Source organism: Monodon monoceros, unplaced genomic scaffold (assembly GCF_005190385.1).
Source record: "Monodon monoceros isolate NGI ecotype Baffin Bay Population unplaced genomic scaffold, NGI_Narwhal_1 Super_Scaffold_10, whole genome shotgun sequence".
Taxonomy (NCBI): Eukaryota; Metazoa; Chordata; class Mammalia; order Artiodactyla; family Monodontidae; genus Monodon; species Monodon monoceros.
In genome coordinates this window covers 26805077-26830615 of record NW_021703766.1, presented here as the reverse complement: position 1 = coordinate 26830615, position 25539 = coordinate 26805077, and the positions used below count along the sequence as shown (strand labels likewise).

Below are 25539 nucleotides of genomic sequence, written 5' to 3'. Positions count from 1 at the left end.
GGGTGAAGTGCTAGGTTGTATGTACGTTTACATTAAACTTTTAAAGAATCTGCCTAATTGTTTTCCAAAGTGGCTGCACCATTTTACATTCCCATCAGCACCATATGAGAGGGTTCCAGTTTCTCTACATTCTTGCTAACACTTGTTATTATCTTTCTGATTACAGCTGTTCTAGTGGGTTTGATGAGGAATATCATTGTGGTTTTGATTTGTATTTCCCTAATGAGTGATCAAGTTGCATATCTCTTCATATACTTTTGGGCTATCTCATATCTTCTTTGGACAAATGTTGATTCAGATCTTTCACCCATTTCTTATTTGGGTTAAGTTTGTTTTTTGTTTTAAACAATATAAAACTTTGCTCCTAAATCTCCCTTTTCTAACACAGTAACTATTTTCATAAATTTCAATGTTGGGCCCTTTGGCTTGTCTTAAAAAGCACTTGAAGCCTACATGAGGCCCATAATATACTCTTTGAATAATGATAGCAACCCATAATCATATGGTACCTACTATGTGCTTGACACTGAGAGCTCTTGCAAGGTGGAGTTTTCCATGGGACAAGATTAGGGTTTCTCGACGTCAGCACTGTTGACATCTGGGACCAGATAATTCTTTGTTGTGGGGAGCGGTTCTGTGTATTGTAGGATGTTTAGCAGAATCCCCAGCCTCCACCCATGAGATGCCAGTAGTGTCCCTCCAACTGTGACAACCAAAAATGGTTCCAGACATTGCCAAATGTCCCCTGAGGGACAAAGTTAACCTGGTGGAAAATCACTGGACTAGACTAGCAAGGGCACTGTACCAGGCATCTTTAAGTGGGAGGGAATATATAATCCAGAGAATGATCCATAGAACCAACAATCCAAGAATAAGCAAATTTTGCTTTCCCCAGACACAAAAGAGTATACAGTGTACAATGCTTTTCATATGAAGGTCAAGAACAGGGAAAACTAAGAGATATGGGAACATATGTATATGTATAACTGATTCACTTTGTTATAAAGCAGAAACTAACACACCATTGTAAAGCAATTATACCCCAATAAAGATGTTAAAAAAAAAAAAAAAGGAGGGAAAACTAAACTATGGTGGTAGAGATGAGACTATAATCTATGCAAGGAGAGAAACAGTCTATTTTTGCACTATATGGTAGCCACCAGCCACATGAGGCCATTGAATGCTTGAAATGTGACTAGTGTGACTAAGGAACTGAATTTTTTTATTTTACTTAATTTAAATAGCTACCTCCGGGCAGTAGCTACTGTACTGGATAGCATAGTTCTGTGTCAATGTGGGTGAAGGTTTCACACTTAAGTAAAATCAAAAAACTATACCCTTAGGATTTATTCATTTCATCTATGTAGGTTCTACTTCAATTTAATTTTTCTCTTTGTCTTATTTTATACCAACAGTTGTAACAAGATTCCAGTGGCTCTGTGGCAGTGCTGTAGAGAACCACGGCTCCTGAGGACACACCTCCCTAAATCTGAATCAGGAGCTCAGACCTGGTGGGAAGCCTCAGCGAGTCACTGAGCAATCACTCTGCAGCCCTCAGCCTAGTTCCTTCTGCATTTTCTACATTTCACCTACATTTCCTCTCTCCCATCCCCGTTTTTTTTTTTCTTTTCTTTTCTATGAGAAAATTTAGCAAGTGTTGATTCTGTTATTTTGCCTGGTCTTTGTCCAAAGGAATAAACTAATTAGGACCACAGTACCTGAGGTGTGAAAAATACCTGATGAAAGCAGAGGCTGAACAAATACAGTAAGGGAATAAATTCTTTTGCCACTAGTCAGATTCCCTGTGGAGTTATTAACTGCTTTTAAATTCCTTGGGGGAATTATTTCAATTTAAAAATCTGATCGTTTCTGACCATTAAGCATGAAAGAGGTTTTTTAAGTTTCATCTGGGGCTCTGCCTCATTAGCACAAAGTATGACCCACCGCATAGCTGCTACCCCCAGAAGGCAGAGAGGACATCAGACACTGCCGTCGGAACGACCAGCCTGTATCACTGCTATGCTGTTACCTGATCTAAGGACAACTGCACTAGGTTATATATCTTACCTTTGGTGTGCTAGTTAACCACAAAATCTTAATACCTTACTTAAAAAAAATAACCAACTGTGAGATTTGGATTGCTGCTCTCACGGAGTGAATGCCTGGGATTTTCTGAGAAGCCCTAGGAAACAGACTAGCCTGACAGTTCACAGCACTGCAAACCTCTGCCCACCAAGGCCTTCCATTCTAGCCCGGAGGGGATATGAAGAAAGGTAGAAAGGTGTGATAAACCAAGCTCAACTTTCTTCATCTTTCTGATCTTAATGACAAAGACTCATTCGCCATAGGAGTGAATCCACCACCTTGGCTCGAATGATTAGGTTGTGTAAGTGCTTGTAAGAAAACACATTCACTTCACATAAAGCTAGTCCTTCAAATTCCCATTCCTTAAAGCCTAAGCCTTGATTTAACTTGTATTTTCTTCGAGCAGCTGTTCATAATCCCATCAAAACTCCATCTTGACAATTTTCTTCAATAATACCAATACCTTAGACACCTCTATATTCTTTTAGAGGTTCTTAAATTGAGACCCATCCATTCCACCCTATAACTTTATGTAATGATGTATATTTTTACATGCATTGGTGGCGCGGGGGGCGGGGTGGGGTTCATAGCTTTCATTAGATTCTTAGTGATCCATGACCCTAAAAAAACACTGTATTCCATTTTACAAACCTTTTTAGAATTCTTTACTTAAGCGTTTACCTAACCAAATTAAAAAAGATCATTCCTCTGTCAATCAATAACACTTGAAAATTTCAGTCTCCTAGAAGGTCCACCCATCACCTCTTCTTGCATGTTAAGGTTAACAAGCCGGGGCTAAACGGGGGGGTTATCTCATACAAGAAGGGGACTATGAGAAATGGCAAGAAAAGGATGTAAAATGCCGTAAAATGCCCACCATCCCTGTATGCATGTCCTTCCACGATGTGACTTCAATGCTCTGCCCATGAAAAGTGGAGTTTGCTTCTCCACCCTTTGATTTTAGGTTTGGCCACATGACTTGCTTTGGCCAACAGGGCATTAGCAAACGTGACACAAGCAGAGGCTTGAAAAGTGCTTACATATATCGCGGTTTGCCCTCTCTTGCTCTTAGGACCTGATGAGACCACCATGGGAAGCAGCCCAGACCATCCTTCTGGAGAATGAGACCTCAGCTATTCCAGCTGCCATCCCAGATACGTGAATGAGGCCATCCTGGACCATCTTGCCCTAGTCAAGTTGACCCAGACCAAAAGACTCACTCAGCCAACTCACTGAATTATGGGAAATAATAAATCATTTTTAAAAAGTCACTAAGTTTGGGGTAATTTGTTATGTAATGAAAACTAGTAGTAAGTATTAATTAAGCAGCAAAAACAAAACAAAATGGAAAAGAGTAAACAAAAAACCAAGGACCAACAAGAGTTATGTTCTAACCTCTGGTATAATGTCCCCAGTACCACTAACTTAATCATTTTTCTCAGTTCCACTGAAGTTTCTATGTAAAGAGTCCACAATGGAAGCCTCATTGTAAGTTAACCCCCCATCCCAAACCAAAAAACACCACTAAATTCTCTGGGTATCAAGAAATATTCTTGAGGTCTCTGTGTCCTCTTGAAAACTTCTTTAATGAATAATCCTGAAAAATTTCACAGTTTATGTCACTTACTTTAAGTAGTTCATACATATAAAACCGGATATCAAAGTCTGTCAGGATCTGGTAGAGTTGCTGAAACAGATTTCAGAAAACATTAAGTTAATTTAGTCTTATTGCATCTTGTTATCCAAAGTTGGTCATTATTCTCTGTAAACTTAGTGCTTAAGTCACTGAAGAATCCCACCACTTTTTACTACCTGATCTGGAACAAATGAGGACAAAGACTAAAGACAAGGGTCTAGCACTTTGGTTTTCAGAAGAAAAAACGAAAGGAATTCCAAGGGGAGAAGAAAAAAAAACCATTTACACCAACTTGGATCTTTAAAAAACCTGTGTAATGCTCCATGATATCAACACCCACAATTACATTATTATGAAGTCCAAGTTGTCCAACTGTCCTCATATTCTTACTGAACTTCAAACAAACTGTCCCCACTGCAGCACCACCGTTTACTTTAGAGAACCAAGTTCCGAGCAGATAGCAGAATCTGAAAAACTTCATCAGCCCACATGGTAAAATGACGGCAAGATAGTCTGTTCATGAAACGCAAGGAAAACGAACTGCTATAGCATTTGGAGATGGCAAGAGACTTTAAAAAAAATCTATAACCTCCACTCCCTCAAAACCATTTCCAGGCTGGAAAAAAGAACACTTCATAGGCAAAAACTGATGGGAGCTAAAGACGTAAAATGTTTAGGGGGGAAAAAAAGGAGTGGTGGAGTGAGATGTTTAAAAAAAAGGAAGGAAGGAAGGAAAAAAGGGAGGGAGGGATGGATGGATGGATACCAGTTCTGAAAATGATTCCAGGCCTAAATGACATACCAGTGTAAGTTTTCGTAATTGGTAATCCAAAGACCCACTCACTGGGAGTTTTGTCTGTTTGTTTAATTTCAATTTCTAAGAGACGGAGTAGAATTTACGCATCCAGGTTCATTTAAATCGTCACAAACCCCCATCAGAAACTATATTATTATTTTAGACAATCAATTCCAAGTAAATCTCTTTCCCCATCAGTCCAAGCAGCACCTTCCGTAAAATTAATCAGTACACCTTTATTAAACCTATTTTGCTTCTCTCTTTACTGGAAGACTCAAGCCATGTAGGGAATCTCTCCAAGGAGCACAGAGCAGCGTATACAATGCGTTTGTGTAAAAAAGGAGGGGAAACTAACACTACACATGCATATTTGTATCTGCAAGAACGACTTTTCACTGTGTACCACTTTATATTTTAGATCCATGTAAACATACTACCTGTTCAAAAAAATTTTTTTATGAAAAACAACAGATTTACCAAGAATCGAATCCAACATTTTCGAACACCAGGACTTAGCCTCTTTCTCAAATTTCCCCTTTTAAGTAAGAGTAATTCTCCCTCCAGCTTAGTAGGAGTGTCTGATTTCACTCATGGCACTGTAGAAAATGAACACATACTTTCCAGTATGCTGGTGGTGGCTTGGAGCTGCTCCACTACTGAAGGCTGACCCTGCTTGGGACTGAATTGCATTTAGGCCCAATGGCATGAACGTGCCACCACTTCTGCTCCCGAGAGACTCAACTGCATAACAGCTAAACACCGAAGTGTTTTGTTCTCCCCCAGCTCTGCATAGCAAGAAAGGCTTCTCAGCAGCACACTGACAGTCTGTATGTACAGACACAGGCTGAAGATAACATCTCTTCGGGTGCCAAATCAGCTCTTCCTCTGAGAGTTAAGGAGATCACTCCCAGAGACTGTGCCAAGTTGAACCTCAAGTCAATAAACAGACAATGAAAGTGAAAAGGGCATTTTCTAATAACCCTCAGAGGGCTAGAATATTCTATTTCCAGAAAACAAACATGGGCTATTTTATTATTTGGACCTTTATCCATGGAAGGCTTTCCTCTCATACCATGTGGTATCTATCCCAAGCATCCATGCGAGTATTAAGGGATAAAAACAAATGTCCTTGGGCTGCCAACACAGTATTTCTAGCTACTGTAACCAATATCAATTTTATGTAACACAAAAAACACTAGCTGACTATAGGGTTTAGGCCTAATACATTACAAAGTCTTGAGTGACAGGCTGATATTCACTTTCGGTTTTCAGGAGCTCTGGGAAGGAGGAGACCAAACTACACCTGTAACATTTTACCACCCGGGCCTGAAATTTAGGACTCACCAGAGTCCAGGGAGTACCTTCCTCCAACTTTTGTATCTGTTTCTCCACTGCAGCCCCCAGGAGTTCCCCACTCTGACCAAAGAAACCTGTCTTTGCCACCTCTGTTCTTCCCTCCCCCATATCTAGAATGCCTGCCCCTCCCCCTTAAGCTGGTAAAGTCATAACCATCCCATCCGGGTGCCACAGAACCCACAGTGGTCTCTTCCTTCTCCGAACCCCCAGGCTATTCACTGTTCTCTGGGGCGCTCACAGGACACCTACAGTAGCAGCGTGCCTAGAGTTAATGTTCTGCACTCGGGTACTGGCAGTGACCCGAAGTTCTCAGGATACTTTCTCACTCTGCTGTGAACAACAAGAGGCTTCTTCACCTTGCCCACACGCCAAGAGCCCCACGCCACCGCCCCTGCGTATCGAGGCATATGCATGCTGGGGAGGAACGGATGCCACAGCTGCTGGCAGTCACTCATTTGGTGATTAAAGATCTCTGAACTTTCCCTCCCTCAGGCATGTCAAGGGTCCACCGTACAACTCTGTCTGTGGACAGCAACTCTGTCCTTGCACAGCAGAATAACATGTTTTATATAGCCCACACCACGTGTGGCAATTCTGTGCTTGTACACAGAAGGCAGTCAATAAATGTCTTTGACGATGCTCACTAGTCAATGGGACAAAATTAAAACTGTCTTCAAGAAACAGAAGTACTAAGATTCCATGACAAATTAGGAAGGGAAATTTCACAAGAAGCACACTTCTCCTCCATTTTTCTTAGCTACGTGGAGAACATCCTTAACCAACCAACTGCAAAATGTTGTCAGGAAGTTAGTTTTATTTACATTTTCATAAAGTAATTGACTTACCAAAAACAAAACAAGCCTATACTTCCCGGAAGATCACAAAGGTGCTGAGAAAGAAACTATTCACCAATCCTAGTTTGGTTCCAAAGCCTCAAACACACTGGCATTTCCCTAGAAATCAGTTATACTCCAGGACTATTCCAAGGGCCCAAGGTAGAAATCTCCTGGGACTTTTAATTAACCTCAGAAGGTCTGAGAAGAAGAATGGGAAAAATGCAATTTGACCAAGAGAATCAGTGCCTTCTTGGTCTAAAATCAACATCCAGAAAGGAATGGCCACAAGTGGGCCTCACTCACGCTATCTACACACAGTTCTTCAGGCTCCAGTCGTGGTGCAGCTAGATTCCAAGGCCCCATCCCTAACGACTGTCATTCAGGAGGACTTCTCACTTCAAGAAGGTTCTCAGCCAGATGTGGGAATCACCAGTACAGCAAACTCTCACGCTGCACACACAGCTTGCATATTCCCTGCCATACACAGCTCGGTCTACGTCCAGAAACCAGTGGTCCCCACGTAAAAGGAGAAGAAAAAGTGGGGGGAGTGCGAAATAAAGTAAAAGTGAAAGGTGCTGAATGCAGGAGGCACCCATTTTAGCACTGTTCACACATAACCCCAAGATCCAGAATGAAACAAAGGGCAACGTTTTTAGAAACTTATGGAAGCAGAAAAAATCATTAATCAAGAACATCAAAGTTACTACAAATCACCCGAAAATGTCTTACAAAGAAATGACAAAATAATGTCAGTGATCTATAATAAAAGTAAATTTTGTTCCCCCAATTAAGGAAACTTTATTTAGTCTGTGAATGCACCATCTCCACATCAGACCCTAACAGCATTAACAAGGCCTCAAGATAATCAGGTAGTCAAGGCCTAATTCTATGTGAAAGATATAAAATTTTCTACAGAATAATATGGGTCTACCATCTTCTCAAGATGGAGCCCATTTGGGATGTCTTAAACATTTTTTAAATGCCCAAATTATATACATTTTACTTAAAATATATACTTATTTTTATTGATACTTTTCCAAAGGCATAGAAAACTGAGAAGCATGTCTCAACAAAAACTCTTTCTACCTTAAAACAGTACCTTAGCTTCCTTGAGACAATTCTGAGTTTGGGAGTCTTCTGTAACTATTCATTCCAACTTTTAGAAACTGGCTTTTCCTATTCATTTGCTTTCAAATTTTGTCTTTTGTTCTAAGTATCACCATGTATCTTTTATTATCACTTTGACATATATGAAGCATAACTGATGATTTTAAGGAGAAACTGACCAAACCAGTACCACTACCACAAAATAAAATATCAAGGGAAAAAATTATCAAGGCCACAGAAGATCTGAACAAGATTTAAATTAACAAGCTTGATATAAAAAAATGACTGTGTACCAAAGCCACAAAGCAACCATCAACAAATTCCAAATAATCAACATTATACAGATCATGTTTTCTGGACACAGTGCAATCAAATTAGGAACCAACTAAAAGCATCATTAAAAAAAAAATAAACAAAAAAATACCAAGTGGATCCTGAATGGACATTCCCAGGACAATAATTATTGGGAAACTTTTGAATATAAACTCTATACTATATATTAGATGGCATCATAATATAAATATTAAATTTCTTAAGTGTACTAACAGTATTGTGGTTATACAGGAAAATGTCACCTAGTTCCAGTGATGGCATATTTAAAAGTGAAGTATCATGATGACTACAACTTACTTTAAGATGACTTCAACAAAAAGAAAGACAAAGAGGGGAGGGTGAGGAAGAGGTGAGAAATAACTACAAATGTGGCAAAATAATAACAGCTAGTAAATCTAGGTAATGTAAGGGTATTAACTGTGCTACTCTTTCCAATTTTCAGTAGATTTAAAATTTTTCAAAGTAAAAGATTTGGGGAGAAAAACCCAAATCCACAAGTTTGGAATCTGTACTTGTAATTTGAAAACTATACAGAAGTGAGTTACATAACCATGGAATGTGGCTACAATGGTGCTTGGGGTTGTACAGACTTAAAGCACACTTACTACCAATTAAGAAAGACAGAAACAAATCAAATGAGCTGACTTCAACTCAAGAAGTTAACAGGAAAAAACAGTGAAAACCCAAGAAAGAAAATAATTAAGGAATAAAGAAAAAAAGTTGGAACAAAATAATTAAGACAGGAGCAGAAACAGAATGAAATAGAAAACCTAACATAAACTCTCTGAGCACAAAACCAAAAGGCAATTCTTTGAAAGCATTAATTAAGAGATCTCTAGCAACACTGATTTAAGAAAAAAAAAGAGAGAAAAGAGAGTAAGGGTACAAATAATATTACAAATGTAAAGGAAAGCATAATTACAGACATATTAAGTTTTTAAGTCCTAAGAGAATTCTATTAACAGCTTTATGTGAATATAATTTAAAGTAGACAACTTTAGAAATAATTATCCAAATAGACTCAGGAAGAGATAGAAAACCAGGATAAAACTTTAACCAACAGTATGTTTTAAAAAGGAAAGTGTAGTTCAAAGTCTCCCTTCCCCACCTCAGAAGATACCTACTGCCTAGGTCATCCCTATTTTATATAAACTTTCAGAGAATAGAAAGGAAAAGCTATCTAACTTATGTTATGAAGTTAGTATAACCTTGATACCAAAATCAGAAAGACTCTACAATAAAAAGAAATTATAGATCAAAATTTATTATCAATTGTATCAATAAAAAATACTGAAAAGAACAGGCTGTGTCACTGTTGATTCACCCCTGATATTTAAACCAAGGACAAACCTTCTCTGGATGATACCTTAAAACCAGTTATTAATACACTTAGCAGTAAAATTTAAAAAATACATAAAAACATCTTTTCCTAGTAAGATGGACACAGGACAAAATAGCCTGAAGGACACTGGACACTAAATCAACTGATTTCCCCACTTATGGCCTGTCATACTATCTGGAAAAAATAGTAATTTTCCTGTTATGATTTGCTCTTCCAAAACACACATCTACTACCTGATATTTAAGATATTTTAAGTTAACTAAAATGGCATCGTTTGAACATTCAAAGGGGACCTACAGTTTAATAACATGGCAGAACCAACCCATCCTACCTGTTTCTTCCCAAAGCTCCTCTAAAATAACTGTAAGATGGACTTCCCTGTTGGTCCAGTGGTTAAGAATCTGCCTTCCAATGCAGGGGAGGCAGGTTTGATCTCTGGTTGGGGAACTAAGATCCCACATGCCAAGGGCAACTAAGCCCACGTGCCGCAACTACTGAGCCCGTGCGCCACAACTAGAGAGAAGCCCAGGCGCTGCAACGAAAGATCCCGCACGCCACAACTAAGACCCGACGCAGCCAAATAAATAAATATTAAAAAAACAAAAACAAAAACCGTAAGAGGAACGGGGGGATTTACTCACAATGCTAAGAGAATGGAAGAGACAACAAACTTTGAAGCTATAAAACAGATGTCCAGTTGACTTAGCAGACCAAAAAAGCTGAGAATTCTCCCAACATTCTGCCAGCGGAGGGGGCCCAGTAGCAAACACTTCACAATGAAAAACTACAGAAAGGCTCAGGAATTGGTGACCCCAGGTATCACTGAAAAAGGGCAAAGAGATTGAGCTGAAGACAGGAAAATGAGTTTAAAAACACGACACTGAAAAGGGGGAATTAAGTGAAAGTCTACATGGCACTCCCTACAGCTCTCCTCAACTTGAGGCTACTAGGGATGCCGGCAGCCAGGCTTGCACTCTTGAGACAGGAGCTGACAATCAGTAATCAGTAATTTCATTACTCTACAGAGGGAGCAGACATTCAAAAACTGTGACATTTCAGACAACTGTAACAGAGACAAAACCCAAAAACACCCCCCAAAAAGGAATTTGGAAGGAAAACAGAAAAAGACATGAAGAAGACAACATAATGGGAAAAAAACCCCACATATTCTCAGTGAGAACATAGAAGATATTACATAAAACATAAAAGAACAGGATACTATTTTTAAAATTCAGAGAAGAAAATAGAACGCCAATATATGAAGTCTAACATTCGAATGAGTTCTAGAAAGTGAGAACAAGGAAGAAAGGGAAAAAAATAAAAGAACATTAAAAATATTTTTTCAAAATGGAAGGACATGCGTTTCTATACTGAAAAAGCCCAGTAAGTCCCCAGAACAAAGGATGAAAGCAACCTGTATGAAAGCACATCACTGTGAAATTTCAGAGACTGAGAATAAAGAGAAAATACTAAAAGCTTTCAGAAGAAAGAAAACAAAAAACCCAGATTACATATAAGATGAAACCAGAATGGCTTCAGTGGTAATAGTGGTAACAATCTCTTCAAAATTCTGAGGAAATTATTAATTACAACCTAGAATTCTATATCACGGCAAATGTATTAATTGGGAGGATAAAATAAAGATGTTTTCAGATATGCAAGCCTCAAAAAACATCAATTTCCCATGACCCTTTTAAAGGAAGCTCCTAGAGAATATATGCCACCAAAACATCCTCTTTGTAAGAAGTAAGATTTCTCTAGGAATTAAAAACTGATCCTCTGTATGTTATTAAATCAACAGAACAGCTGTCAATTTAAAAAACACAAAAATACTGAAGTGAGGGACTTCCCTGGTGGTGCAGTGGTTAAGAATCCGCCTGCTAACACAGGGGACACGGGTTCCAGCCCTGGTCCAGGAAGATCTCACATGCTGCGAAGCAACTAAGCCCATGCGCCACAACTACTGAGCCTGCACTCTAGAGCCTGCGAGCCACAAATACTGAGCCCACGTGCCACAACTACTGAAGCCTGTGCACCTAGAGCCCGTGCTCCGCAACAAGAGAAGCCACTGCAATGAGAAGCCCGTGCGCCGCAATGAAGAGTAGCCCCCGCTTGCCATAACTGGAGAGAAAAGCCCGTGCACAGCAACGAAGACCAAATGCAGCCAAAAATAAATAAATAAATAAAAATTTAAAAAAAAATACTGAAGTGAAATTTTTACATCTGTGGCTAGATAACTGGTAAAAATTCATTAAGGAAGCAGAAGCACTGAAACCTGAGGGATTTCACTATGAAGTTCCATTGAGACCAGCTTTTAAACTTTTGCATTAGGAAAATGTTTGGTTTCATTAAAGCCTATTTCTTAAGAAACACATTCGCAATCATGTACATCTTGATAAACCTCAGTTGTTCATAGCAAAAGTGTGATCAGTTACGTGTATCAGCACAGTACTCTACCAGCTAAGCACTGCTCTGCTAGTTAATGAAAAAATTTACATCCCACTTTTTAAAGTTCACCTTTAAGGAGTCACATCAACAAGGAAACTTGTTACAAGTGGGAAAAGCCATCCAATTGTCCCTCCATATTTGAGGATTCAACAAACTGCGGATTGAAAAAAAAAAAATTCCAGAAAGTTGAATTTGCTGTGCTCCACCAACTATTTACATACCACTTACATATTAGGTATTACAAGTAATCTAGAGATGATTTAAAGTATACAGGATGAAAAAAAAAAAAGTATACAGGATGATATGCATACGTTACATGCAAATACTATGCCATTTTTATTAATATATAAGGGACTTGAGCATCCTCGGGTTTTGGTACTCCTGGGGCTCCTAGAACCAATCACCAATCCCCTATGGATACCAAGGGATGACTGCACTGAATATAAAACTTGCTTATTGTTTTATAAGTCATAATATCCACTTTTGCTTATTTTCACTAATTATTTTAGAGTGATTACCAAAGAAAAAGTAAATGTGAGGATAAGATTCTTTTATTTTCACCCCAAAGCATCACTCCCCATAGCATCAACTTTCAACTGCTGATTTGGTTTTGTCCTAACTTCCATCAAAACAAAACCACAAAAAAAAAACAAAAAAAAAACAAAAAAAACAAAACCACAAGCCTTTCAAACACTGACAGAGAATTATTCACCTAAAAGTTCTCTAAATGCCCCTAAAAATCAACACCACTATTTGTTTTTATATTGGTTTTCATATTATGCTCTACCATGTCCAGTATGCCTGGCTCCTTATCAGAAGGTTGCAGTGTTTGAACAAAAATAAAAACAAATTCACAAAAAAACAGCTTAAAACCACACTTTTGGAACACTTTAAAGTCTAAATTAACACGCCTTATAAACATAAGAAATGTAAATAGCCCAAAATAGGGCTTTTCTAAAGCGCCGTGACTCTGTCATCTGCTTTGTACAGTGTGAATAAATATACATGCCATCTGACAGCTTGAATCCAAGGTACTATACTGACTTGTTTTCCATACAAGTCCCGTATCCATTTATCACTTCCTATCAGTAATATAAGATTTGTATGAAAATTAAAGTTAACAGCTACCTAAAACTACGTTGTCTACAACAGGAGCGTTATAAATGAGGCATTAACTTAGACCCAGCCCAGCAGCTCTCCCCAGAGTACGCAAGGCAAAGAGTGATGAGTAATTCCACCTGTGCAAGAACCTAACCACTTTCTGCATTCTGTAGTAATGCTTTAAGGAATCCAATGTTATTTCCTGCTCTCACCAATGACCTTTCCTGGCCCCCTTGTGTTCTAGAGTATCAAGAGTGCTTATCACCACCTCCCCACTCCCCACTAACCCCATGTCAGAAAGAAAAAGTATATACGCACCTTAAAATCTGTATTATTGATATATTCAAATACCAAAGCTGGTGTCTTTGACTGCAAGAGAGAATATTAATCCTTTGTAAGTTTCAAACAATAAATGTAATTTGCTTCTGTTGTACTGGCCCACCCCCAAATCCCACTTAGATGAAAGAGATTCACTCATCAGGGAGAGCCTATTAAGAAAGAATCCTCTTGAAATTTTAAGTTTGGAATTTGCTTCAAAACAACTGGGGATGGTGGTTGTTGGGAAGTGGGTGGAGTATAGATGGAACAAGGTTGGCCACAAGCTGCTTAATGTGAGCTGAAGCTGGGTGATGTGTGCAGGGAGGTTCATTATACTATTCATTTTACTTTGTAAATGGTTGCAAAAGTTCATAATAAAGGTTTTGTTTTTGTTTTTTAAGAAGAGTTGTATTCTCTGACCAACCTGTCAGTGGGCCTGGCACATTATGTGAAGATTTATACTCTGCAGTGTTCCAGGTTGCCAACTACAAAAGGAGTGTTACGTTTTCATCTTGGGTTAATGAGCCAGATGCATTTTACAGAATTATCATAGGTCTTGGGAATTTATTACTGGTCTTTTTAGGATCCAGAAAAGTCTATAATTATCAGTAAGGTAGAATGTGAAATTATTGCCTTGGCTAGGGACAATTAGAGAATGTCTCACTTTACAAAGATGTGTTTCCCCCACAAATCATATAAAATCAAGTATTTTTGAGTACTATAATCTTTAATGCAATGAGTACAAAATGTTCAATATTTCCTTGTGTAAATACAGATGTTCAAAAGTCACATCTACCTAAGTAAGGTAAAATAATGCTAACTGGCAGTAACAAGCTTTCAAAACTGAGAGAAAAGCAGGGGCTTAGAGGGTTATAGGAAGAAATAAAATCATCTTGGAAATCTTTACAGCTGTGAAGTTTTGCTCAAGGAAGCAAGTAAAAGTTACCTAGGAAATAGGCCACAGTGCATGCATGCAAGTCTTTGAGCAAGCAGCAGACCTGGTGCAAGGATTTTTCACTGGCCCAACGTTGAAAGTTTCAACAAGACCACCAGATCTCTCTATAGGCTGGGAGCAAGCCTGTCCCCCTACAAGTTAGGGGATGAGGGTTCCCTATTGGTTTTCATTCACCTTGATTTACTTGCGTTACATATCATGTAAAACACATACATGCTTTGAGTAACAAATTACAAAAATAGTAAGACAGGAATCATTAAGTTCTGTTAACTTAAAAAAAAAAAAAAAGCAAAATGAAGATGCTCTAAGTATAAAACTACATACTGGCCCACACTGCAGGCCATTTTCAAGGATTATGTAGTCCAGAGTTAGTCAATGTAAAAATCAATCTGAGCTGATAAGGTTGGGATACATTTTTAATGCCTCAGATAGAATCCAGCATACAACCATCCTTCTCAATCTTTTCAGGGTCCAAAAGGAAAAACTTTTCTTTTTTTCAATTCAATGATACTGTGTAATCTTGGCAAATTACTTAACCTCTGCAGACTTCAGTTTTCTTATCTATACAATGTGACAATGTGGACAATAATGTTACCCACCCCACTGAACTGTTGTGGGGATTAAAAGACATGATACCATTAAACACTCAGAACAGTGCCTGGCACACAGTAAGCATTCAATGCATGTTAGCTACATTTTTATGTGGATGTCTTTAGCAGATAGAAGCAAAGACCTACTTCTTAAAAAGCTATCATGGGAGAACAGGGAAATATTCGAGGTAGAACAGGTAAAGAACAGAAATTGAATGGGAAGCTTGGCTAATCATAAACACTTAAGGTTACGTTACTCCCGAGGGAGAGAGAAAACAAAATTAAACAGCACATCTAAAATGGCTAAAAATTAAGCATTTTAACAAAAATATTTAAATTGCATCTGCATATACAATGTGAGCCCCGATGGTGGATGCAGAATTAAAGACCAGTATGAGAAACAGCAAGATAGTGACCTCAAGGGGTTTGTGGGGCTGTTCAGTTCTCTATGGCAAGTGTCCACATGGAGACACTTCTTATTTCCTTCTATAAACCCAGATTTTCAAATGTCAGGCTTACTTAAGTGAGGTAAAATAATGTTAATTGGCAGTAACAAGCTTTCAAAGTTGGGAGAAAAGCAGGGCCATAAGGAAATATTCAGCAAACGTTTGTGGGCCAAATCAAAATAATGAGGTAATAAACCTGGGACAGGGATTTTTTTCTACATAAACTTTTAGGTTCCATAAAAGTGGTGGTGACTATTTTATCATTGGGCCACCATGACTTTTTCTGGTTTTCAAAATCAGTTAGTAGTAAAGACAAAGACAATCATTCCCACTATATTATAATGATGTTTCCCATTATTTTCAGGTTTTGTGACTTGACATACACAAACACACAAACACACACACACTCTCTCCCGCAACCACCAGGCACCTACCACAGGGTCCTTCACGGTGTCAATCAGCTTAATGATATTTGTTCCACCACGAAGGTTCTCCAGAATCTTAACCTCTCGTTTTATCTTCTTTTTCTTCACTGGCTTAAATACACAAGAGTAATCAGAAGTAAGACTCCTTTTGAAGTTAATAAATAAAACTTTAAAACAATGTTTATATCAAATGGATATTGTACTATCTTGCACACTGTGTTATGCTAAAGGGCATGTCTAAGTTAGAAGAAAAAAAGAAAAGAAAGAAAGAGATAAAATGGGCCTTCTCATAAGAATCAAATAATTCATGGACTCATATAGCTTATGTGCCAAATCTTTAAGTAGTTACATTTGGGGCACATAAAATTTTGAATACCCATGTCATACTTTAAAAATAAAATGCTTACTAGATAACTAACTGCCAAATGGAAACTGTTATAGCTCTGAACAGCTGTCTATCATGCACTCACAAATGGAAAAACTGAAACAAAACGGTGAGACACCTGCTCTTCCAACGGGTTGCATGTAATTTTGTCTTCTAGGAGTGAAGACCAGTTCACTGACATCAAGTTACAAACTTGTTTCCCAGCTGCTGCCTCCCATGTCCTGTCTCCACTCCCGTTTCCTTAATATCTAGAATCTGAAATCAGTTCAGAGCTAGTAAAACTTCCCAAGAGATCCCATTCCTAAAGAAAGAGATGATGGGTCAGCAAAGGAGAAAACTGACCTCTGACACAGCAGAGACTGAAAACTCCCACTACCTACAAACCTTTCAATCTGCTGGATAGAAAAATCAAAAACCTTAATCAGAAATACTAGCATTATGTATGTTATTTCTTGTCTTAAATGGGCTAAAGAGTTTGAAGAAGAATAAAAGTAGTTATGGAAAAATAAGCATTATCATAATCAATCATGCTTTATAAAGTACTTATAAAGTACTTAAACAGTGACTGGCATATAGGAAGCAGTCAATAAATGTTAGCTTTATTATTTTCAAAATTTTAGTTAGTAATAAATCATATTTCATCCTCACAAAATTCCTATGCAGTAGACTCAGGCAAGTTGAGCTATTTGCCCAAGGTCGCACAGCTAATTCTAAAAAGTGGGAGCAGGATTCTAATCTAGACAATCTGACTGTAGGCCTCACTCTTAGCCACTGCGCTTTCATTTCCCAAGTGCGGCTATGGAAGAAACATAACTGAGGAAAAGGAGTTTTCCACCACTGAGACACTGTTATAAAAGCACAGGCAAAGAGAGTCCAATGGATTAGCTATGAAACAAGACTGAAAAAGCCTGTGTGTATGTGGTGCTGGTGGGATGGGGGGAGATGTAATATACACACATGCCAGAGAAACCTCTTGTTGGTCACCAAGCTACAGCTTGAACACACAACAGAACAGAGGGATTATGAAATACAGAACACCTGTATCACCTGTAAGAGGGTGCTCAATTGAGAGACTGGAATCTGGCTGCAACCTTCCAAGCCAGCCGCCACAATCATGTCCACTCCACTTTGTCAGGATTTTCAGTAGAATGGATCTGGCTACTGTGATTCTTCCCCACGTCCACTTAGGAATTTTACTCCTTACTTCCCTTTTTCATAATTACAGAGCTCAATACTTTGGGAAAATGAAGCACTTGAATATGAAGTACAACTTGGTCAGAAAACAGCCAGAGAAGGATATACTATGAAATAAGTAGCCTATAAGCTTCAGAAATGTCAATGTCATGAAACACACAGACCGAACAACTCTTCCAGTTTAAAAAGATATGACAACTGAATATAACACATGGTCTGGGATTTTCCTTTGCTATAAAGAACATTGTAAAGACAACTGGCAAATGAGAATGAGAGCTGTAGATTAACAGCACTGCATCAATGTTAATTTCTGATTTTTGATCATGGCATTGTGGGTTATGTAAGCAATTGTTCTTGTTTTTAGGAAATAGAGGAAATTAGGGATGACTGCAATTTCCTCTCAGGCACTTAAGACATGTAAAAGAAATATAATTATTTATATGCACACACATACACATCTATGTGTGTGTGTATATATATATATATATACACATGTGTATATATATATGAAAGAGAGAGAGAGAAGGATAAAACAAATGTCAGTATTTGAGAAATCTGGGTGAGAGATACGGCAATTTTTGCAATTTTTCTGTAAGTCTGAAATTTTGTTAGTAAGTTAAAAGAAAAGTAAAAGCTGGCTATCATATCTAAAAATTTAGCTGATACCAGTATATTCAATGTAAGAAAATTCTAGAGTCAATAGTGTAGAATTCTAGAGTCACTATTGGAAAGCAGTTACACATCTGTGGGAGTGGCAACAGAGGGAGAAAAACACAACGGCCAGAAGAAGCCTGTGTTCACCAAAATCCCTCTTCTCCCTCTAACAGGGAATTAGTACAGGGGTAACCCATTAAATAAGTTGCTTCTATGACAATGCCCCATATAAAGCCTTGCTTTGTTCTCCCGTTATTCAGCAACAGATCAGGCAGGCACCCAGTTCCTAGACAACCCAGTTAAGATGAACGTATTTTTCATTATGTCTAAAGGTAACCTATAGAGCATGTGAAGCATATTTTGTTACCCAATTGACACCTGTCCAATAACTTCCCAAACTAGAGACTGGGGACAGCAGGACAATTCTGAAGTGGCACAATGGAGTCACACTGCAGCTGGAGTTCTCACATACTGACAAAAGACCAAGAGACTGTAAGAAAAAGGAGAGTGATGTGCAGCTCAGGACACTCCCCTCCAAAGCAGGGGCACCAGGTCTCTACAGGACCCAGGCTACGGGTAACTCCCTTTACCCTCAAGCTCACTCCTCTGAACCTAAGAGATGCTCCAGAAGCTGAAAAACCAATGAGCTCCTAGGGAGTGAAAGCAAAGATTTAAATTCTATAAAAAGAATTGAAGAGAAAAAGTTAGGATTTATAAGGGAGGATCATTGCATCCGAAGGAAAATAAACCATGAATTTTTATAGAAATAAGGATGCTCTGACCCTCTAGCCCGCTGTCTGCATTCATTCACCATCACTAAAGTGGAGAATACATTTCCATCACAATCTCATCATTTCACATTTCATCCTGCATGCTAGAAAAAGCCTCTGTCTCACCTAAGGTTCATTTATTCCAATTCAGAGAATATCTGGTTCTAACTGAATCAGTTTAGCTGTTTAACAAAACAAAAATTTTAAACTCAAAGTCTAGTAGATAAAATGGCAAAAAAGCTAAAAAAGAAATTAAAGTATTAAATCAAGTTTCAATAATAAATTAATTTTGGCACACACCTAGAGAGAATATTTAAAGGGAAAAAACTCATTTAAAATGTTCTGTGGGGCTTCCCTGGTGGCGCAGTGGTTGAGAGTCCGCCTGCCGATGCAGGGAACACGGGTTTGTGCCCCAGTCCGGGAAGATCCCACATGCCGCGGAGCGGCTGGGCCCGTGAGCCATGGCCGCTGAGCCTGCGCGTCCGGAGCCTGTTCTCCGCAACGGGAGAGGCCACAACAGTGAGAGGCCCGCGTACCGCAAAAAAAAAAAAAAAAAAAAAAAAGTGTTCTGTGCACGAGCTCTGAAAACAAAGAAAAACAGATTTTTTTCAGAAGGTTTCTGCTCACAGGCTAAGACTCCCAGCTATTCAGGAGAACCTTGTTCAATGTAATCCAAGAGTAAGGTCCTTTTTCTCTTTCCCTATTCACCAACATTAAACATTTTAAAACAAAAGACCAATTTAGTACTGGCTGCTTAGAAAGACAAATGTTGATAAGGCCAGTAATCTGTCCTATTTACTTACAGCAGATTCTTAAGAAGCCAGATCTGAGAATGATTTCAATTACTAGCATTTAATTGTGACTGAATTTGCAAAGTAATGTCTACCAAAGGCATAAGAATTATGACCTCAATAAATGCCAGCAAATGTTAATAGGCAAAGTCCCGTTTTAATTTCTTTCCAAGCATAACTGAACTAATAGATTCAAGGAAGGCAGGAATATAGCTCAGAACTTTCAAATCTGGGATTACTTTTATTCCACTAGCAAAGCAACAACTGCCCCACTAAGATTAATTTCATCACCTGCAATAAACAATTACAATGAACAATGGTTGTCAGGAATGTAGGATAGAGGAGAAAGAAAGCTCAGTCTGGATGATGGCTTTTATTTTATTACCCTGGTAGCATCTCTAAAATCCATCATGACTGACCTAAATATAAACATTATCTGAGCAGTGTTTATTTCTTCACAGCAAATTTGCCCCTAATCTTTCAACTCTCATCTTCTCAATTACATTATCAACGTCTTGAACTGTTTATTCTAGATTAAAAAAATTTTTTTTATGTAAAAATGTGAGGCACATAGCAGGACTTTTGAATCTCATGGAGAGGATGGTACAGTCCTTTCTACTACTGGTTCTGCTCTCTGAGCAAGCGATCAGGATGAGACTTGGAAGAACTGTATGGGTTAAAAAAGTATAAAAACACTGGTTCTTGTGGTATCAAACAAGAAAAGAAAGTAACATTTCACTTACACATTAAACATGCTGCTGTGGATACACACCAGAGAACCCAAGTCTGGGTCCCTATAGCTCTCTGGGCTTTAACCTATCCCACACTTCAACCAGTAACCCTCTGATGTCAAATATTTCCCTTCAGAAGAATAACTCCCAAAATCATTGGAAACAAATTAATTCCATTTGACTTCCAGTGAGTGTTTGGCCATCTTTCCAGTACAGTTCAGAACATCCAGCAAATGTCCTACTTGTTTCCCTCACATCTACCAAGACTCCATGGGAGGGACCAAAGGTCGTGAACCTAGTGCTTCTGCCCCCACCAGCCATGGGACCCCGAGCAAACTGCAGGTTCCCCTGGGTCCGTAAAAAAGAGGCTGGGTTCTAGTAATATCCATGCTCCCCTATCCTGTGACTGTTTCACAGGTTAACCACACTCTCAATGTCTGACCCCACAACCACAATATTAGAAACAGCACTGACTAGTTCACAATTTTTAATTTTTTTATTTTTAAATATTTTTTCATTTATTTATTTGGCTGTGCCGGGTCTTAGTTGCAGCACGCGGGATCTCTGTTGCTGTATGCAGGATCTAGCTCCCTGACCAGGGATCGAACCCAGACCCCCTGCATTGGGATCGCAGAGTCTTAGCCACTGGACCACCAGGGAAGTCCCCCAATTTTTATTTTTAATACTTTAATAATACTCTTTTTAACACTTTTTATACCATGAGACGTGTAGAAACTAGAAATCACCAAAATATTTAGATAAATTAGTATCAATGTCTTGTTTCAGAACAATGTCTTGGCACACTTGCCTAATAAAGTAAATGGAGGGTAAAAAACCCAGCAGCTGATGAAGTAGAAATAAATGAGAAAGCACAGAGCAAACATCATTTTGATATAACCTAAACAGCCACCAGCCCACTATGAAGTAACTAAAAAAATCTGTAATCAACAGTCATCTCATCCTTCTTTTAACACTACCTCCTGCAAGTACAAAAATTTAAATATACCTACAAACAAGTAAGCTAAACATGCTGAAAAAATAGACTTGTATTACCATCATTCTTTGTCTGAAGCTTGATAATTAATTTCTGGGGGGAAAAAATGGACAGCCAAGCTCTGTATAAAATAAGACTACCAACAGGAAACCTAATATGAGGATTTCCAGTCCTTGCAGCATGGGTCCAAAAGCCTGCACATTTGTTTTTTAAAAACTGGTATTGCTCTTAACTTCTACTTAGAAAATAGCAGTTGAATTCGAAGGATCCCAAGGACTCTAAGAAGAGATGAAATCCATACATAGGTGATACTCACAAAGTGCTAAAAGTTGTCCAAAATGGCCAAATGTTTTTGTCTATACCTTCCTAAGAGGTACTAAAAAGGAACTGAAAAGTTGACTTTTCAAAATCAAGATGAAGCCTCAGGCACAAAAGTGGTTTTCTGCCCTGCTATATTAACCCTTACCATCCACCCCCTCCCCACCTCGGCCTTTTCTCCTCAAAACAATTTCTGTCAAAAAAAGATATAACCTCCCTATTGATTGGAAAGTTTTCTTTGAAGATTTCCAACTCAGGATCTCACTTCAGCATAGACAGAAACATTTTGCTCACCAATTTCTAAATTCCTAAAACCTCTTAATAGCCCCAATATCTTTTGATCACAAAAATATTGAGAAATCTACTGATGTAAATTAAATGATATAAAATCCCTCTGTGGTCATTCATCATCCAACCATTGTCATATATTGAAAAGGACTGGATGGAATGTTTGCCAAAAAAGCAGGCAGCCCCTGTCCTCAAGGAATGTACCCTCTGTCTCAGTCACAATGTGCACATCAATATAATTCCTTCCTGAAGTTGAAATACAGTACGCCTAGATGAAAAGGAAGCTTTTTCTGGATTCCTTCAAATTATGAGCAACTGGCACTCTGTTAAGGAACTAATTTCCTGTGGCCAAGCACCACAACAGTAGGTATTAGTCATAACTTTGACTTATCTGAATAGGGGTACTTTACTGAGTAAAGACCCTATTCTTTTTAAAAAACAATACTTTTAATCTACTTTAATTCAGCCTGTCAGAACAAGAAAACCCGACAATACCATTAGTAGTTTCTTACCCCATCCTTCAGACAGAACAAAATCTGGAGAGAAATGTCACAGGGCTTTGAAAAACAGAAAGTGAGTGTAGTTTTCACCAGTGGAAACAAGGTGGTTCAGGCTGCACTCTGAGAAGAACTTGTGTGGAAAAGATACAAGAAACAACACTTCATTAGCCAGAGCATCAAGGGGGCCTCCCAAGTCTTATTTGAGAACACTGGAACTTACTCTGTGCTCAACGTTAAGATGTTATAGTCCAGTGCTAAAATGAGCAGTAAGAGACAGGAAGAATGGGAAACAGGAGTCCTGGCTAAGGGTTATTTCAACATAGTGATGTTAGATATGTTTCTTTGTGCCTACATTTCTTGTCGGTTAAAAATAACCTTCAGCTTCCATATTGGGTTCCCTAAACATATCCTCCGAATCTTTAGAGCAGGGGAAAAGCTATCCAGCAACTGAGGCTATGAAGCTCTCTACAAGGATGACTAAAGGGCAACGTGATGCTTCCCTAAATGAACGTACTGTTATTTACATGTACACCTGAATGCTGTTCCTTCTCAAAAAAGACACTACAGGAAGTTGCACACTTACTCTAAAAATGCTACCATCGCACAAATGTTTAGACATTTTTCTGGAATTGCTTTAGAGTCAGCAGTTCATGCTTCTGAATGTACAGCAATGGAATGTGGATATTCCTAATTTCAACTTATGCCTTGCTTAAAATTTCCTAAAGAGATTTTAAGCAGCTTATATTAAAAATATTTATGCTAATGTATAAAGAAAAAAATTGTATGCCTTTGCCAGGTGATTTCTCTGAAGAGAACATTTCTTTCAATATTTATGCTTGTGAAGAAAAGCAAACAAAAAAGATCACATGACTCTGTAGGTACAATTCATATTTAGGGAAGAGGAGAGTTAAAAACTCCACGTCTTCAGTATCAGTTCCTCACTTCTTACCCCAGTGTTCCTGACAGCACAAATAATTTGCCTATTTCTCTCAACTGCAATCCTGCCTCTTCATCACTAGGCCAGGATGGTACTGCGTAATAGAGATGATCACTTTTCGGAAAGGTGATTTTCAGACAGTCTAAGCCTGACCCCTCTTTCTAAATAGGGACACAGCTGCCCTAACTCTACTTAAGATACAAAAACAGCTTTTCAATCCCACATTCTTATTCACAAAGCCTCTTCAAAATGGCCACAATGTAACTCTTGTATATGTAAAAGTGTTTATATTAACTAACTCTGGTCATCTCAAGATTTCACTAAATGACATGCACACATATTAAATAATCTAGCAATGATATGAATACCCTTCACAGATTCTAAGAATTACTTTTTAGTATACCCTATAAAACATTATCAAAGCTACACAATCAGTCACCTGGAAGATAATTTAGCCAATCTTCATGCTCATTAAGATCATGCCTTCATTCAAGAGATGACAAAGGTGTATGTTTAACAAACTTAGGCTGCTAAACCAGATTCAGGCTGTTTTGTTCCCATTATTATTTGTGATTACAAGTGTATCCCCCACTGCTCCCAACTTCACTTTTACTAGCTGATAAGCAACAATGAAGCTTCCTGACACTATTGGCTCACTATATCCACCCCACCTGAAACTTTTATCACCAAAGGAGAAAAAACAATGATTATCCACTGAGGTGTTTCCCTCCGCTCAGGCTTCAAGCTCATCTTCGAAGAAGCTACTTTGTTTCCAACTTCCTCTCTGGAATAAGAAGCTCAGTACTTAGGGAGCTCCTGGAGTGACAGGATCTTCACGAAAAGGCTCTTCTTGCTCCCAAATACCTATTTATTTTGTAACAAATGGAGCCCCTTTGGAATTTTCACTTTGGGACCCTATAATTACATTTCAGAACAAGAACGTTCCTGAACTATCATGATTTGAAACAGGTCTGTGTATTTTCTTGAAAGTTCACAGGAAAACGGGGTGGGAGGAGTAACAGAGAGACATCAGGCAGAAGATATGTAAAATGAGAGCTTGTACTACTCATTCTAGTATGTGGCTGGAGTAGTTTATATCCTCCTGACCTGTGAAAAAGAAATTTTAACGCCACTCATAAGACACTCACCTTGAGAATTTTGACAACCACTCTCTCATTGTTGGTGATGTTAATGGCCTCAAATACTTCACTATACTTTCCCCGACCAAGTTTTCGAACCAGCTGGTAATCGTCTTGATTACTGTGAAAGGCAAGAAAGAGCGACACATAAATGCCAGGACTTGGGATTAACTGAGCCTATGCCCACTACACACCCCCATCCAGCCACTTCCATTAATCAAGCACTTGGAACTGTCTATATACATCATGCCACGACTCATTACCTAAATGAAAACCACAACATAAACTTGGCTCCCTTCACTGGACGCAGCTCCTAACCTAACTGGTCCCTCATTAACTTGGGGGAGATGAGGTAGGAAGGCAAGGGTCTGAGCCAATCTAGAGAGGTGAGCAAAGCATCACCATCCTGGAGGCTCAGAAGTGCCCCTCTGCCCACAGCACCTGCCTTATACTTCACATGCCGAAGGTAGACAGCCCCTCCTTTGAGAGTCTGGACGTCTTTAAAAAATTTCCTCCCACCCAGCCTCATTTCAAAAAACTAAAAAGGCAGAGAATTTTAATAGCTCAAGACTACAGCTGCTGACTTCCCACCCCAATAGAAACCCCAAAGCGTGAGAAGGGCCGCTCCCTCACTTCCACCAGGCTCTGGTCCCTGGACCCCTACACCTGTCAGTAAGAAAGCATTCCCTGGGGAGAGCGGGAGAGGAAGGAACGAGAAGGGGGGAGAGGGAGACGAGAACATAGTGTGTGTGTGTGGGATCTGCCGCCCACCCCAGACCCGAGGAAGCACGGGCCCAGCGGGGGGACAGATCGCAGTGCGGTCTGCGTCGGGGGGCGGCCGGGCGGGGGTGGGGGTGAGAGGGCCCGGCGGGGGACGGCGGCGGCTTTACCCCCAGCTCGGGACGTGAGCCTCATAGTCCCAGTACTCGCGGCTTCTCAGGCTGTTCACCTCGGCGTAGACCCGGGCCCTGCTGCCCGCGGCCGGGCCGGGCATGGCGGGCGGGACCGGGGGGCGCCGCGGGGCGCCGAAGGCGGCGGCGGCGCGGCGGGGGTCGCGGGGTGGC

General features: G+C 39.3%; 1 protein-coding gene across 2 annotated transcripts in view; it reads right to left on the bottom strand.

Moving 5' to 3' along the window:
- The window catches only part of CSNK2A2 (casein kinase 2 alpha 2), a 77167-nt gene that overhangs the window by 12862 nt on the left and 38766 nt on the right, over positions 1-25539 (bottom strand). The window contains exons 1-5 of one of the 2 annotated variants that reach the window (XM_029204761.1): positions 25366-25529; positions 24485-24596; positions 15784-15885; positions 13359-13409; positions 3713-3772 (exon numbers count right to left, since the gene is read on the bottom strand). In XM_029204761.1, coding sequence (XP_029060594.1) covers positions 3713-3772; positions 13359-13409; positions 15784-15885; positions 24485-24596; positions 25366-25469 — 429 coding nt within the window. In that variant the 5' untranslated portion in view covers positions 25470-25529. Of the gene's footprint in view, positions 1-3712; positions 3773-13358; positions 13410-15783; positions 15886-24484; positions 24597-25365; positions 25530-25539 lie in introns of those variants that run through there. The other variant, XM_029204769.1, reaches the window with a different exon arrangement.